Source organism: Mirounga leonina, unplaced genomic scaffold (assembly GCF_011800145.1).
Source record: "Mirounga leonina isolate KUSES-001 unplaced genomic scaffold, KU_Mleo_1.0 Mir_205, whole genome shotgun sequence".
NCBI classification, from domain to species: Eukaryota; Metazoa; Chordata; class Mammalia; order Carnivora; family Phocidae; genus Mirounga; species Mirounga leonina.
This window is the reverse complement of record NW_023270515.1, coordinates 2,660,543-2,675,739: the sequence shown is the minus strand read 5'-3', so window position 1 is coordinate 2,675,739 and position 15,197 is coordinate 2,660,543. Positions and strand designations below refer to the sequence as shown.

The 15,197-nt window shown below is 51.2% G+C and overlaps 1 protein-coding gene and 1 pseudogene across 1 annotated transcript in view; one reads left to right on the top strand and one right to left on the bottom strand.

The window, feature by feature from the left end:
- BACE2 (beta-secretase 2) overlaps positions 1–15,195 on the bottom strand; it is a gene marked incomplete at its 5' end in the record, with an annotated part of 91,522 nt that extends 76,327 nt beyond the window's left edge. Inside the window, one exon of the mRNA XM_035028850.1 lies at positions 14,908–15,195. Coding sequence (XP_034884741.1) covers positions 14,908–15,195 — 288 coding nt within the window. The remainder of the gene's footprint in view (positions 1–14,907) is intronic.
- LOC118026148 lies at positions 3,648–4,026 on the top strand (annotated as a pseudogene).
- Positions 15,196–15,197: the final 2 nt, after the last annotated feature.

The window sequence follows — 15,197 nt, the reverse complement described above, 5'->3', positions numbered from 1 at the left end:
AGCAGCATACCCCTGCCAGCACTTGTAATCACAGTAAAAGCCAGCAAATCTGAGCCGGTGGCTTTTTGGGACGTGAAAGCATGTAACTCATCTGTAGAGGTCTTGAACTTTCGACAGAGCAGACCCATAATGTGCTGGAGCCTGCAAAGTGCTCGGCGGGCTGTCACAGCAGAGGAACGGGTGCGGGAGCAGGGGTGGTGCTCACTGAGCTTAACCATCACCTGGCTCTGGGGATCCCTGTCCCAGACGATCTCGAGAGAGGAGAGAGAGAGGGGCGCTTACATGTGCCTACCCGCTTTGCCAGATGCATGCTCTCCTCTCTTCTCCACCTGGCCTTCCTCACTTGAAGTCTTTAAAGAGGGTCCTTGCTCGCTCAAGGACGCATCGTGCCCCACGTGTCGGTGTGCAGCATTTCCCTCCCCTGGCCCCCTCCCCATGAACATCCAGGTTGTCTCCAGCTGTTTGCTGGTGCAGGTCACATCACAAATAGCTGTGGGGATGCAAATTTTTACAGTTTTCCCCAATGTAACTTTGTGTAAACGCCCAGAAGTGGGTTTGTGGGTCAAAGGATACATGCACATATGATTTTACTAGACATTTCCAAACTCCCCTCCGTAGCCTTTGTATGACGGGAGAACATTTTAGTAGAACATTCCCTTGTTCTACAACTGCCTTCAAACACACTGAATTGTTCTTCCCCATCCCTAAATGGAACCTTGGGCAAAGACTGTTTTTTTCCCAAAAGCTTTGTGGTAATTGATTTATTTCTAGGCATTAGAAGTCCAGTCCAATCTAAAGACAAAGCTTAAGGTCAAAGCTCCTATCTGGCATCCAACACCATGGGCCCACCTTAGGCTCAGAAATCTGCAGTGGGGAAGAGGAAGCATGGTGGGATTCATGTCTCTTTCCCCACCTGGCTCACAGCAATGCCTGGAACAGGAGGGAAGGAAGGTTTGGGGAAGAATGTGCTCATCTGACGTCATGACCGGTACGTTCTGGGAGTGGCTGATGCCTACACACTCACCCTCCTGGGGGGTATTTAGTACGTTCCTCAGAGCCCTGGTCTCCCTCTCCCCCCTTCCCACCAAACAGAGCCCCCACCTGCACTTCCCGGTGTGGACAAAACCACGGCCCGCCTGCTGCCCATGGATGCTCCCGCCTTGGTCTCTAGAACCTGACAGTCTAGCCCGGAGGTCAGCCAACTTTTTCTCTACAGAGCCGGGCAGTGAATAGCCTAGACTCTGGCAATATGGTATCTATCTCGACTCTGCCACTGCTGTGTGAAAGCACGCACAGACAACAGGTAAACCACCAACCCGGATGGCTGCATTCCCAACAAAACCTGATGGAAACAGGCAGATCGGCTCATGGGCCTTAGTTTGCTGGCCCCGATCTACCCCATGCGAACTCCTCCCAGTGGTCGTCTCCTGAGGGGTCCCCCTCTGTGATGACCAAAGCCTACATCCCTGTAACAGGGTCCCACACAGTGCTTGCGTCTTGCCGAGAACAGCAACAAAGACACGAATGAAAAGACTTCTCAACTTCTCCTCCTCCTCCTGGGAGATTTCAAGAAGAAAAGAATGACAAACTACCTTAAAGTACTTTTTTTTAAATTATCAAGCTATTTTTTTCCCCCAAAGTTATGATGCCACATCATTTGGAATGTTTTCAGCTACGAGTAAAAGCTAGGTTTCGAGTGGCTCAAACAAGCGGGGATTCTTCTCCACACCGAGAAGGGTCTAGGGACAGCTGGTATCAGATCGGCCCCTCAGAGAAAATCAGCGTCAAATCACCACTGCTCCCCCCACCTGACTCTCAAGGTCAGAAGCTGGCTCCCTGTTGCCGACCTTCACCTGCATCAAAGACAGGAAGAGCAGAAATACCACCCCAGCCACACCCGCCACTTTTATCCGGAGATACAAGCTTCCCTGAAATCCTCCAGGAGACCCCAACTTAGGTCCCCCGTCCACAGCCGAGGGCTTAGTTACGCCGGCAGCTGCAGGGACAAGCTCCAGGCCAGAGAGGAGAGGGCTGAGATGTTTCGGTTCAACCACCCAACTGAAGGCATCTGCCACGGGGCAGATGACAGTCACCAAGACGGCCATGTTTCAAAACCTAAGCATGCACGTAAATAACAAAAGTACGCTAGGGGCCTCCGGGTGGCTCACTGGGTTAGCGTTCCACTCCTGGCAGCTCAGGGCCCCATCTCAGAGTTGCGAGACTGAGCCCCCCATCGGGCTCTGCGCTAAGTGGGGAGTCTGCTGCAGATTCTTTCCCTCTGCCCCCCCCACTCTCTAACAAATACATCTTCTTAAAAAATACTCTCTATACTCAGCCTAGGCACAGCCCTCCGCTTGGCCTTCTAATGCTTCCTTTTTATTTATTTTTTTTTAGTAGACTCCACAGCCAATGTGGGGCTTGAACTCATGACTCGGAGATCAAGAGTCACATGCTCTGCCGCTTCAGCCAGCCAGGCGCCCTTAACACTTCATTTTTAAATGTGAAGTCAGCTAATAATCACCAGACATTTGTGGAAAGCCTCTGGCACGAGACACAGACTCCAGACAACGACCCCAAGAGAAGGACTCGGGGCCAAAAGAGAGAAGGCAGGAAGCCGAAAAGAAAAACTTCAAAAAAAACCTGTAAGTTATTTCCTCAGAGAAATAGCAGATATGCAATTCGGAAACAGGAGTAAAGTACAACCATAAAAATGAACATTCAGAGGGAAAAAGAAAGCGCTCTTGAAAATTAAAGAGAAAGTGGCAGATACGAATACAGAGTAGAACCCAGAGACCAAGCGATGGGAAATAGCAGGAGCTCGAACTAGGAAGCCAACATCTGGATAACAGGAGGTCCAAAAAAATCAAACATTTTACTAGAAAGTTTCTCAGAATTCAACATCCTGAGCCAGACTGAAAAGGCCAAGTGCTGAACATTAAAACAAACAAAACAAAAAAAGCCATATTAAGTCACATTGTCATGAAACTTCAGAACACCAGCTCTAAGAATACGGCATATCCGGTGTCCCCTGTAGCTCATTATCTTATATATGGTTCATATACAAAGAATCGGAAACCACAAGTGCATGGGGCTTATCAAGAGCGTCAAAGAATGCTAAACTCCCCAGGATGCAGGGGGATGCTGTCTGGCCAGAGGAGCCAGGACTGCTGGGCCCTGGGGTCCGCACGCACCCCTGGGGTGGGGATCGGAGGTCATGCGGACCCAAGGAGCCACAGGAAATGTTACCACTCACTGGCCATGGCCAGGAGCCCCACCCACAGCTCTGCTGAAGCTGAGGCCAAGATTTTGAGGCTGGGCAGGCCCCTGCCTCTCTCCTGAGGCCTGAACACAAACACTAGGATGTTTCATGGCTCATAAACCCAGGACAGCGAGGCGTGTGTTCACAGCCACTGGGATGAGCAGCCCCAAGCGAGGCACCAGCTCAGGTGTGGAGGGGCAGGTGAGGATGGTCCTCAGGCACACGGGGGTCGACCCTCCATCAAGAGCCCAGCACAAGGCCTGCAACCCGACCAGCCCACAGTCTCTCCCATTTGGGTGAAACGAACAAGGCGGTGGGCTGCCACAGAGTACCATGTCCCACAGGGTTAAGAAGCCAAAGTGCAGCCCTTTCTGCCTCCGCAGCTGCCATGGTGCCCGTGAAAAAGCTTGTGGCGAAGGGGGGCAAAAAAGGGAAGCAAGTTCTGAAGTTTACCCTGGAATGCACCCACCCTGTAGAAGACGGAATCACGGATGCTGCCAATTTTGAGCAGTTTCTTCAAGAAAGGATCAAAGTGAAGGGAAAAGCTGGGAATCTCGGTGGAGGGGTTGTAACAATTGAAAAGAAGCAAAATCAGGATTACTGCAAATTCTGAGGTGCCTTTTTCCAAAAGGTATTTGAAATAGCTCACCGAAGAGTATTTGAAGAAGACTAACCTCCGTGACTGGTTGCGCGAAGTGGCTAACAGCAAAGGGAGTTACGAGTTACGTTACTTCCAGATTAACCAAGATGAGGAAGATGAGGATTAAAACTCATTTATCTGGAATATTTTGTAGGAGTTCTTAAATAAAACTTGGGAACCAAAAAAAAAAAAACCAAAAAAGCCAAAATGCAGGGGCACCTTGGTGGCTCAGTCCTTAAGCATCTGCCTTCGGCTCAGGTCATGATCCCAGGGTCCCAGGATCGAGCCCTGCATTAGTCTCCCAGATCAGCAGGAAGCCTGCTTCTCCCTGTCCCACTCCCCCTCCTTGCGTTCCCTCTCTCTCTGTCAAATAAATAAATAAAATCTTAAAAAAAAAAAGGGCAAAATGCCCATACTTGTACTGACCAAAGGGCGATAAAAAGTATCTTACCTATTCCTGAAATGAGTGTATACTTAGGAATAAGCACACCACTTACGCTGATAAATTCTTAGGCATCAGGAAGCTTGTGGATTACATGTGAGTGTCGGTGGGGCAGGGACCTGGCCCCATCCTGTACCCCTTGTCACCCCTTGCTGCACGGCTCTCAGGCATCCCAAGGTGCCAGGCACGCAAGAGATGTTCAAAGTCTTAGGTTCAGAGCACTCGATCTTAAAAGGAGGTTCTGTGGTTGTTTTTAACCTCAAACATCATCTCCCTTTGCCCCCCAATCATTTTCTATTGCTCAGTGCCCACATCCTCCTCTTCTGGAAAAAAGTTCAAAGTACATATATCAATGAGAAGTACACTCTGGACTGACTCACAGAGGCTTTTGTGAGTTAGATTCTAGATCACTTTGGGGAGTTAGGATTTTAAAGTATATAGAGCCTTAAAAATAAATAAATAAAGTAGAGCTTTAAAACTGTTTTGTGAAAGGCCGAAATGAGGCTCTCAAATACAGTCAGTGACAGAGAGCACTCCTTCTTTCATTCCTCAAATATTAGCCTAACCTGTGCTAGCCACAAGGTCCAGCAGGAGGGCTGTGCTGAGCCAACAGTTCTGTGCATCTGACCCCCGAGCCTCCAAATGCACGACCCTGCGACTGTGCCTGGAGGCTTTCTCCAACCAGCTGGAGGACCCCAAACACTGAAGGTTAGCCCACTCGTGAGCAGCCCTCAGCCCACACCTGGCAGGAGCCGGGGCGGGGGGAGGGGGGAGTGCCCGGTGCCCTTGCCCTTCAGTTGGGACCGCTGAGTCTGGCATCCTCTCTCGGGGATCCTCAGGGGGCTCGCGCCCCGCTGCCCACACCTTCTCACTTCTCCACCCCCTACACATGATTCCTGAGATTGCCTCCCAAATAAACTGCCCACTCTCACACTTGTCTCAGGCTGTTTCTGGGGAACCTGACCGAAGACACTGTTAGAAAACAGGCAATGGGGGCGCCTGGGTGGCTCAGTCGGTTAAGCGGCTGCCTTCGGCTCCGGTCATGATCCCAGGGTCTGGGATCGAGCCCCACGTCGGGCTCCCTGCTCATTGGGGAGTCTGCTTCTCCCTCTCCCTCTGCCTGCCTCTCTGCCTACTTGTACTATCTCTATGTCAAATAAATAAATAAAATCTTAAAAAAAAAAAAGAAAACAGGCAATGGTCTCCTGGTGCCCCACCTCCCCTGGGCATGCTGAGCTTAATTTTCCTTTCTAATTCAGAAACTCCTGGCTAACCATATTCAGGTCCCTTCCCCCAACTCTTAACGCCACACACACACACACAAACACACACACACACACTCTCTCTCTCTAAGGACCTTGTTCTAATAAAATCTAACCCCAAAGCACAATTTTAAAATAGAGGAAAGAGGAGCTGCTCCCAAATGCTCCCAAAGCCGGCACATCGGAGGCGCCCACGGCCCATGTGCACTCACGGCATGTGCCCCCCCGCCCCCGCAGGGGTACAGGTGTGGACTTCACCTGCCTGGCTTCACCCTGGAACCTGGTTCTCCCCAACCTCTCAAGGCTGGGTCTTCCCATGCTGCTGGTCACAGCCAAACTGCACCTCCCGGAGAGCTTTCCTCCAACCGCCAGGCTGGAGCAGCCGGTCCTGACCCGTGCCCATGACCAGGTTGGACTGTCTCAGCAATCAGCGGAAATTCTGTTTACTGTCTTACAATCGGTCTTGCCAACAAGCACACAGGTTCTAGCAAAGTGTCCAGATCTTTTACTTGTTTTGGAAAATTGAGTTGATTGGGTTGTTTGCTTGGTTTTGTTGAGTTTTGAGATACAAGTCCTTGTTGACTGGTGCATCCCGGGGCTTAGAACAGAGCCTGGCACACAGTAGGTGCTCAATAAAGATGCCGAATGAGAAGAACCGCAATGCTGGAACGAGACAGGGCTGTGAAGATCAGGGGCGATCCGCAGGTGTCATGGTGTCCCTCCTTGCTCGTGCCTACGGCGGATACTTCTCCTGGACATCCTCCCCTCACTGCTCCCAAGCCAGCTGAGTCGACATGTTGTTTCCAGGATTTCTCGACCTTGGTACTGCTGACATTTCAGACCAGATAATTATCTGTCGGGGGGGGGGAGGGGGCTGTCCTGTGCCTTGCAGGATGTTGAGCAGCATCCCTGAGACCTTCCAGTGGAAGCCAGCAGCACCATCCAACTTGTAACCACCAAAAACATCTCAAGACAGTGCCATATGTCCCCTAGAGAGGGCACAACTTCTGGGGGCAGAAAACCTCTGCGTTAGACCTATTTGCTGCCCTGGGTACAAGTTCTCTTCCCACCCCCACTGGAGAGAAGTAGGAAGCAGAGAAACCAACACTATCCCATTTCCTTTTCGCTTAAACAAAAATAACCACTATCCCACTAAGGGGAGGGGCAGCAAACCAAACCTGTTACGGGAACCAGCCGTAACAACTTGTGATTTGTCCCGCCCCCCCACAGGACGAGTACACCTTCTAGAGCAGTCGTCTGCACACTGCCCCGCAGCGCCGAGCCACAGTGGAACGTTGCAGTCTTACAGTCGGCAACAAGGTAGCCACGGATGCCACACCCAGCCCTGAAACTGACAGCAGCTCCGCCCAAACCAGATGTCCCCGGAACCCAGGAACTGAAGAAGTAGCACTTGCATCTATACATTTATTTTCGTTTTCCTACGGATTCATTTTTATTGATTTACGAATTATTGCTATGTGACAGAAGGAAGTTTAAAAAGGACACCGTCAGCACACACGCCTTTAGAACACTTTCCCTGGAGAAAACGAAAGCCACGTTTCCAACCTGCCAAACACAAGGAAGTTTTTGGAACACAATCTGCTTGAGGTAGAGATTTGCTAAACCCACAGAGGAAAACACTAACCAAGCAACATTTAGGAAGATAAAAGAACCTACCCATTCCACACAGGGAACCACGAAGCAGAGGAGAATCTGGCCTCTCTCGTGGCTCCCAAACCGCATCCATGGGCTGGGGCCGAGCGACTGCTTGAGGGGGACCAGGAGGACGTGGTAAAATGCAGATGCTCAGGCCCGGTGCAGACTGTCTCACCCAGTACATCTGGGCTGGATCCCGGGAAACTATTTTTAACCAGTTCTACCAGGTGCTCTTAGTCGTCCCCCCCCCCAGGCCAGCTGGGTTTGGGGACAAGGACTGCAGTTGCCGCCAGTGAGCCTGCAGCACTTACCCTCCTCTGCCCCCTCCCCCAACCCCAGGGCCCTGAGCCAGATTCTGACAGATGCCCAGGTGTCTTACCTGCCCACAGCTGCTGAAAATTAGAGCTTTTGAAAGCACTCAGAACTAGAACAGATTATAACCGGTGAGGAGTCCTCAAAGGGATCTCAGGTCACCTGGTCAAATCTCCTCATTTATAGCAGAGGAACCGAGGAGCCAAGAGGTTCTCCCACACCAAACACTTGGCCAGCAGCGCCTCTGGGATCAGCACTCCAACACCCAATTCCCAAACGACTGCAGTTCTGCCGGCTTCCCGGCAACTTGTCCGACTGCAAGAAGTTTATGGTTTCCAGGGGGCAGCCTGATGTCGTGGAAACGGCTCTGGATGCCCACTGAGACTTCTGGAATCCACACCCACTTTCCCCAAGCAGCAAGCTTCCCTTCCCGCAAGCATCCTGATTGTCCCAACCTCTCTGCTACCTGGAAAACTTTTTGATTCAATACTCTCCACCTTTTTTCCCCCTCGGCACCACTTTCTGAGGGGCTGGCTTGTGGGCGGGGTTTTTGGGGGTTTGTGGGGCTTTGTTTTGTTTCTGTTTTGTTTCAGGCAGGGGGTTTGCATGGCTGGCAAGCTGAAGTAGTCCCCCTGCCTAACGCAAATAGGGCCATTTATCCAGTGCGGGCTTTGGAGGGGCTCCACGGCAGGAGCACGAGCCTGGCCTTAGTGAGGCCAGGTATAAATCCTCCTGCTGGGCCATTCTCGGTCTAGTGCGAAATGGAAGGAGAGAAGTTTCCCACTACCCTTTACGGCTCCCCGGAATGATGAAGCTGGCCCAGGGCAGCACCCGCCTTACTCCTCAGACAGTCCTCTTTATCTTCCTAAAATGGCAATGCTGAGATTGTGTATTTCCAGGTACAGGTATATGACGTGCCATATAGTAAAAATCCAAAAACGTCCAACCTGAGACCTGTGTTGGCTAGCGTGCATTAACTCATAAACAAACCCCCTAGTTGTTTCCTTAATGTGGTTACACCAGTTTTGTTTCTTTAACGTGGTTACACCAAGAGTATTTTTGTTTCCTCTTTGAGAATTCCAAGAGCAAAAAAAGCAACTGAGTACCAACAGGCAAAAAATCAAATAGTCCATCTGGACCAGAAGGGGACAAAGGGGCGCCAAGTGCCAGCCAATCTAACTGTGCATCACACACACATTCTCCAAGGCTCGGGAAACTAGCCCAGAATATGGGGTACACACCCTTACTCACATTTCACCCATAAATACATGTATACGAAGTCACAGAAGGTGAGCGGGGCCGTCCACCTGCCTCACAGTTGCGTTCTGTTTTGCATAGTATTGGTTGTCGCTAATGTACAATAAGCCCCAGCGTCAACATCAAGCCCAGGCTGGACAAAAAGAACAGAGTGAGTGGAGGAGTCCAGGACATAGGGCAATGGAGCCAAGCGTGAGCAGAAGCCCCACTGCTGGTCGTAGGGGAGGTCCGGAGGTTGGAGACAGAAGTGCCCATCAACACCCTGGACCCACCACCTACTTCTGCTGCACCCTGCCTGGGGCAAAAGTCAGCAGCCACCAACCCCGACCTTCAGCCTAGGTGGACCCTGAATCCAGGGGCCAAAGGCTTGACCTGCTCCATTCTGGGTCTGAGCTATAAAATAAAACCCAAGGCATGCTGCCAGGCACCAGCAGGAAGGGAATGCTGCCTTGAAATGTCTGTCCTCGGGTCCAACACGGCATGTACTACCGTGTGCAGAAATCACTCCTCACAAGAGCCAACCTTAACCTCCCCCTTTGGGTTTTTAGTTAGGAGGGGCCAGCAATGTTCTAGGAGGAAACAGCCCAAAGGAGGTTATGCCCACCTGTCTTCAACAGAAGAAATCAGAAGTCAAGAAAGCACTGGATGGGACAGGAAGAAGTACTGGAGGAGAAAGGTGTGAATTGTCTATCAAACATACTCAATAAAGAGGATTGATGGATGCCTTACAGTCTTTTTTTTTTTTTTCAAGATTTTATTTAATTATTTGAGAGAGAGAGCGCACAAGCAGGGAGGAGGGGCAGAAGAAGAGGGAAAAGCAGGCTCTGTGTTGAGCAGGGAGCCCAACGCGGGGCTTGATCCCAGGACCCTGGGATCATGACCTGAGCAGAAGGCAGACGCTTAACGGACTGAGCCACCCAGGCGCCCTGCATTACAGAGTCTTTAAAACATGAAATGCAAGCTTTCAAGCCTTCTATATCTTTATTGTTTCCAGCATGAGCATTTGTTAGTCATGGGGCAGAAGGAGAGGGAATCTCAAGCAGACTTCCCGCTGAGCACGAAGCCCGACACACGGGGCTTGATCTCATGACCCTGAGATCATGACCTAAGCAGAAACCAAGAGTCAGATGCTTAACCAACTGAGCCACCCAGGCGCCCCTAAAATAAATACATTTTTTTTTAAAAGATATGTTGAAATCCTAAACCCTGTCTTTACAGTTGTAATGAAGCTAAGATGAGGTCAGAACGGACCAGGGTGAACCTTAATCCAATGACTGGTGTCATTCTAAGAAGCAAATTTGGACCTAGAGACACACACAAGGTGGGAGGAGAAGGGGGAGGAGGAGAATTTCATTTGAAGACAGACACAGAGATTGGAGAGATGCAGCCTAGAACCAAGGAACAGGGAGGACTGCGGGCAGCCACCAGAAGCTGGGAGAGGCGGGGGAGGGAACAGGGTCCTGGCAACACCTTCCTCTGGATGACCGACCTCCAGAACGGCGAGAGAGTGTATTTCTGTTAAGTCCCCTGGTTTGGGGTGATCTGTCACAGCAGCTGCAAGAACCTAGAAACTCAAAGATCTGCAACCCGTAAGGGAAGGGCAGCACAGCGTGGCTGACCACCTGTCCGCCACCATCACTGGGGTAATGCCACCACCATCCCAGATGCTTCCGGCCACACCCAAGTCCTCCGCAGGTGAATGAAAATGGGTATTTTTTTTTTTAAAGTCCAAGTGCACAAGGGGAGCAGCAGTAAAGTGCTCAGACTGTGGGACGGAACCGGGCAGACCCCAATGACAGATACCCCAGCTCTGCCACTCACCAGGGGGACCTTGGACCGATTACTGGGCCTCTCTGCACCTTGCTCTCGCCATCTGATTAATTAAATCGAGTAACTTCTACGTCCTTCCCAGGGCCGTTTGGAGGAGTAAATGAGACGGTTTGAGCAAAATGCTTAGCATGGTGCCCACCATCCAGTGAGCCTGAAATAAAGGTTAGCTAGTAATATTAATGGTTGTTAGCGACTTCTCAGACTGTCCCTCAGGGGCTTTGAGCAGATGCCTCGGCCCAGCCTTTCTGCCTTCCGAAGGAGGACCTGGATCTTGAATTCTTCCACCAAAGCTCAGGAGCTGCTACCTGCCGCTCACAGGAGCTGGCAGGAACCTTGCTTTTGCCTTTCCTGTTCTTCAGACCCCAGAAATCTCTTCCTTTCCCATTGTCCTTAATATTTACCATCTCACTGTGTTCCATCAAATTTATTCTCGTTGCCCATCGCCTTCCTTTTTCCAGCCTCGCCTGCAGTGAGCCTCATGTAATTTAGGGACACTGGATTGCTTATTCTAAAAAAGACAAACTCCTAAATTGCATATACTTGGCACATATCTTCAATCCAAAGTCTTCCAAACAATTGTGTACTAAGAAGTGGTAAGCCAATGCGCCATGATTAAAATGTGAGTCCCCAAAATAATTTCTTAGCTCCTTACATTCAAATGTTTAAATATGAAAATCGTGTTGCTGTCTGTTTCATCCATATTAGCGGAGATGACAGAAAATCTTTCATCAGAAACCCCTAAGGGCTTTTTGAGGCCATTACAAGGTACAGAGCTGCAGACCCTTAGCATCTCCAGTTGGATTTACTGCGTCAGGGTGAAAGCCTTTTTTTTAAATAATGGAAATTGCTATAATCACTTTAGAACACCATTATTATTATTAATAAGACCAAACTGCATGGTTCAAGCGGCTGCTGGTTCTCTACTGTTCGAAAGAAGTCACGCGATGTATCAAACACCTGGCACTCATCTCCATGCCAACGTGGTCCAGCTCTCGCACCGGCTTCGGGGCAGATGCCTGTGATGTCTTCAACAGTGGCAGGCAGAACGACGAACCCCTGGTTCTTGATGAAAGCATTCAGGGAACGAGCACATGTCCAACAGTGGGCTTTCCCATGGGAGAGCAGGGGTCTGTGCAGCTCTGGTTCCTGATGACCTCTCCCTCTCCCATGCATACCTGGATCCAACCATTCAGTAGGTCACCCTGAAGGGAGGGAAACGATGAAGGGACAGCAAGGGGCTGGAATCCATTTTTGGTCACCCATTAAGTCCCTAATGCCTTGGGCTTTAAGGTCTAGGGACCTGTGGCTGGAGAGAGTAGTTAAAGGCCAATTTTTTTTTTTTTAGAGGGAAGATTAGGGGTGCCTGGGTGGCTCAGTCAGCTGAGTGTCTGCCTTCCGCTCAGGTCACGATCCCCAGGGTCCTGGGATCGAGCCCTGCATCGGGCTCCCTGCTCAGCGGGGAGTCTGCTTCTCCCTCTCCCTGCCGCACCCCCTGCTTGTGCTGTCAAATAAATAAATAAAATCTTAAAAAGAAAAAAGGAAAATGGGAAAAAGAAAAGGAAGCAGTAAGGAAAGGTAGCAGTAGGTATGAGCCCAGTGGTTCAGAACTTGGCTTCTGGAGTCTAGCCACCTGGGTTGGATTGCTGGCTCTCCCTCTTTCTTGTCTGGTTCAGTCTGGGCCAGTCATTCAACCTCTCCAAGCTTGTTTTCCCATCCCCTAAATGGGTATCAGAACTGCGAGGTGGTTGCGAGGATCCCCCCAGGAGAACACACGGGCACGCACGCAGCAGGGTGCTTACCACGAGGGGAGCCCTCCACACAGTCAGGGACTATCACTTCTCCACAAATTCTTGGTTATTTAATGCCTGAATTTACAATTTCATTTTTCTCTCCACCTAAGCAAGTTTTATTTTAGGTTTAGGAGAATCAGCAGAGAATAAATGCGTAACTCTTGGCCATTAACAGAGCAGGAAACCTCACTCCAAGTTCAGAAGTAACCCCAGGGCCTGCTGCAAACACCTTGCTGGTGGCCGGAGACATTTCAGGAGGAGACAGGGAAGAAATGAATCCCAATGGACTTGTCACTTAATACCTAAGAGTTTATAGTAGGCCTCTGGAAAGATCGTACACACGGATTTTGCTATAAAACAGCTTATTACTAAATCAGGCCAGGAAGGAGGAACAGAGTATTTCATTCCCCGTCAAATGTAAAAATTAAATCTGGATTGTTAAAAACAGTCTTCCCTGGAAACATGCTCATCTTTGAGAAATAACCTTGAATGAACTACTTCCTTGGCCAGGGTAAAGATATAAGCACTAGGCTTCAGTACGATCCTGTTAATTAAACTTCATCATTTTAAAGTAAAGGTCACTGGGATGCCTGGCTGGCTCAACCTGCAGAGCATGCGACTCTCGGAGCTCTGGGAGGTGAGTTCAAGGCCCACGGTGGGCCTAGAACTTACTTTAAAAAATAATAAAATAAAGGTCACTGGATTAATTAATGAAGAAAAGCTATTATTTATGAAAGGTTTGTGGGTTTTTTGTTTTTTTTTTTGAGAACCCAAGAGAAACCTTATCCCCCCCACCCCCTGTTTTTCTTGAGGCTTTCTTTTCCCCTTCCTGTCTTCTCTGGAGGGAGACAGACATCAAGGACCCCTTTCATCACAGCACCCAAACTGCCCAAATCTTTACTTTAGCACAAAGACTTCCCTTCCACTCAAAAATTAACAAGAGCTCTTCCCCACAAGGCACATATTTTACAAAGAGAGAGTCATTTCCTGTTGGCAAAGATCATCCTTGAGCCACTGAAGAGGTTCATCCGCAAAATCTTTCGAAATCTTGGGAAGGCAAAAAGTACAAAGTTCTCATTCTCACCACCAGCGCGTGTCTTCACGTGGTGGCTCTTACCAGCACCCACACCTCTGTGGTCAAGTTAAGCTCCCTCAGCTGACGCCCTCCCCCCTCCCTGCCCACCATCCCCGCCGGGAACACCAAAGACAAGGCTTCAGAGGAAAGGCAACCAGAGTTAAAGTTTTGAGAACACATTTCTGAAGGGTTTTTTTTAAAACTAATTAAGCAAGTATAGAAGTTACTCAGTAGAGTTTCTTTTTTTAAAAGAATTAGCATCGCGTCTTTCCTCTTAAGAAAGTCTTGAATAATTTAATTAGAATTACACCAAAGTCATGAGTATGTTCTATTTATGGGGGAATCATAGCTGAATTGAAACTCAAATGACAACGTTAAAAATAAAAACAAAGTATCTTGGGACTGTACTCAATTGATAAGAAAAACCTGACTTCAAATAATCACCCTTAGATTAGGTAAACGTGGAAAGAGGAGGGGGGCCAAATCAACTCCAGGAATTCTGTTTCTCTTAAGATTACTGAGCCGGGGGCCATTAGTTTCTTGCAACAAAAAGTGCTAGCAAATTAAAATCAGATTAAGATACAAAGAAGGCTGTTTGGGTTTATTTTTATTTGGTCATCGGGAAGCCACCCGGGCCCTGGAAGGCTTGCTCAGCCCGTATTTTTCCGCAGGAGCAGGACTGCATTTAGTACATTCCACACACACGTGTGCAGACGCTGGCTCCGTGCAGAGAGGCGGAGAGGCGGAGAGGCTGGGCGGGCGGGAGGAAGCCGACGAGCCAACTCCGGAGAGGAGAGCAGCACGGCGGCCACGCGGCCCCCTCCGCCCGCAGCCAGCGAGCCTCCGCGGGCAGGGCTGCTCGGCGGAGCTCGCGCACAGAGCCCTCTCCAGGCACTGCGCCTCCGGAGCCGGCCACCAGCCCCCGTAGCAGTGAGACAGCATGGGGGGGGGTGTGAGGGGGGGCGGAGAACCGGCACTCAAAGGGAGCCCCCAGCAGCCACAGCATCGCGCCCAAGGCCCACGGTGCCGGCTCCCCGCTCGCCAGAAGGGCTGCCCGTTGGAGGCGCTCGCCGCCCGGCCGCTCCGAGGGGAGGACTAACAAGTTCTTAAACACTCGCGCACACCTCGGCTGCGCCCCGGACAGGACGGCCCGCGCTCCGCGTCCCCAGGGCGCGCGCCCCGCTCCCGGCCCCGCGGGGCCCCTCGGCGGGCCCCCACTCCGCTCTGCCGGCGTGTGGTTAGGGGCGACGCTAAACCGCGCGCAAGCACCGCCGGGCGCCCCCCCAGAACCCCGGAAAGCCTGCGGCTGCAGCCTGGGGGGCCGCAGGGGTGGCGAGGAGCGGGTCCCCTGGGCGAGCGAGCGAGCGAGCAGGCGCCAACCTACCTTCTGCGGGGGGGTTCCGATCAGCATCTCCAGGTAGTAGCCACGGCCAGAGTCGCCCTGCAGGTTGTCCACCATGGCCAAGAAGTTGGCGGCGCCGCCGGCGGGCTCCAGGGCGAGCGCCAGGCCGTCCGCGTGGGGCGCGGCGCGGGGCGCGGCGGGGGTCCCGGGCCCGGGGGTGGGCGCGGCCACGCGGAGGGGCAGCGTGAGGGGTGCGGGGGCCGGCGCCGGGGCTGCGCGCAGGAGCCACTGGGCCAGCAGCGGCAGCAGCAGCGCCGGGGCCTGCGCGCCCA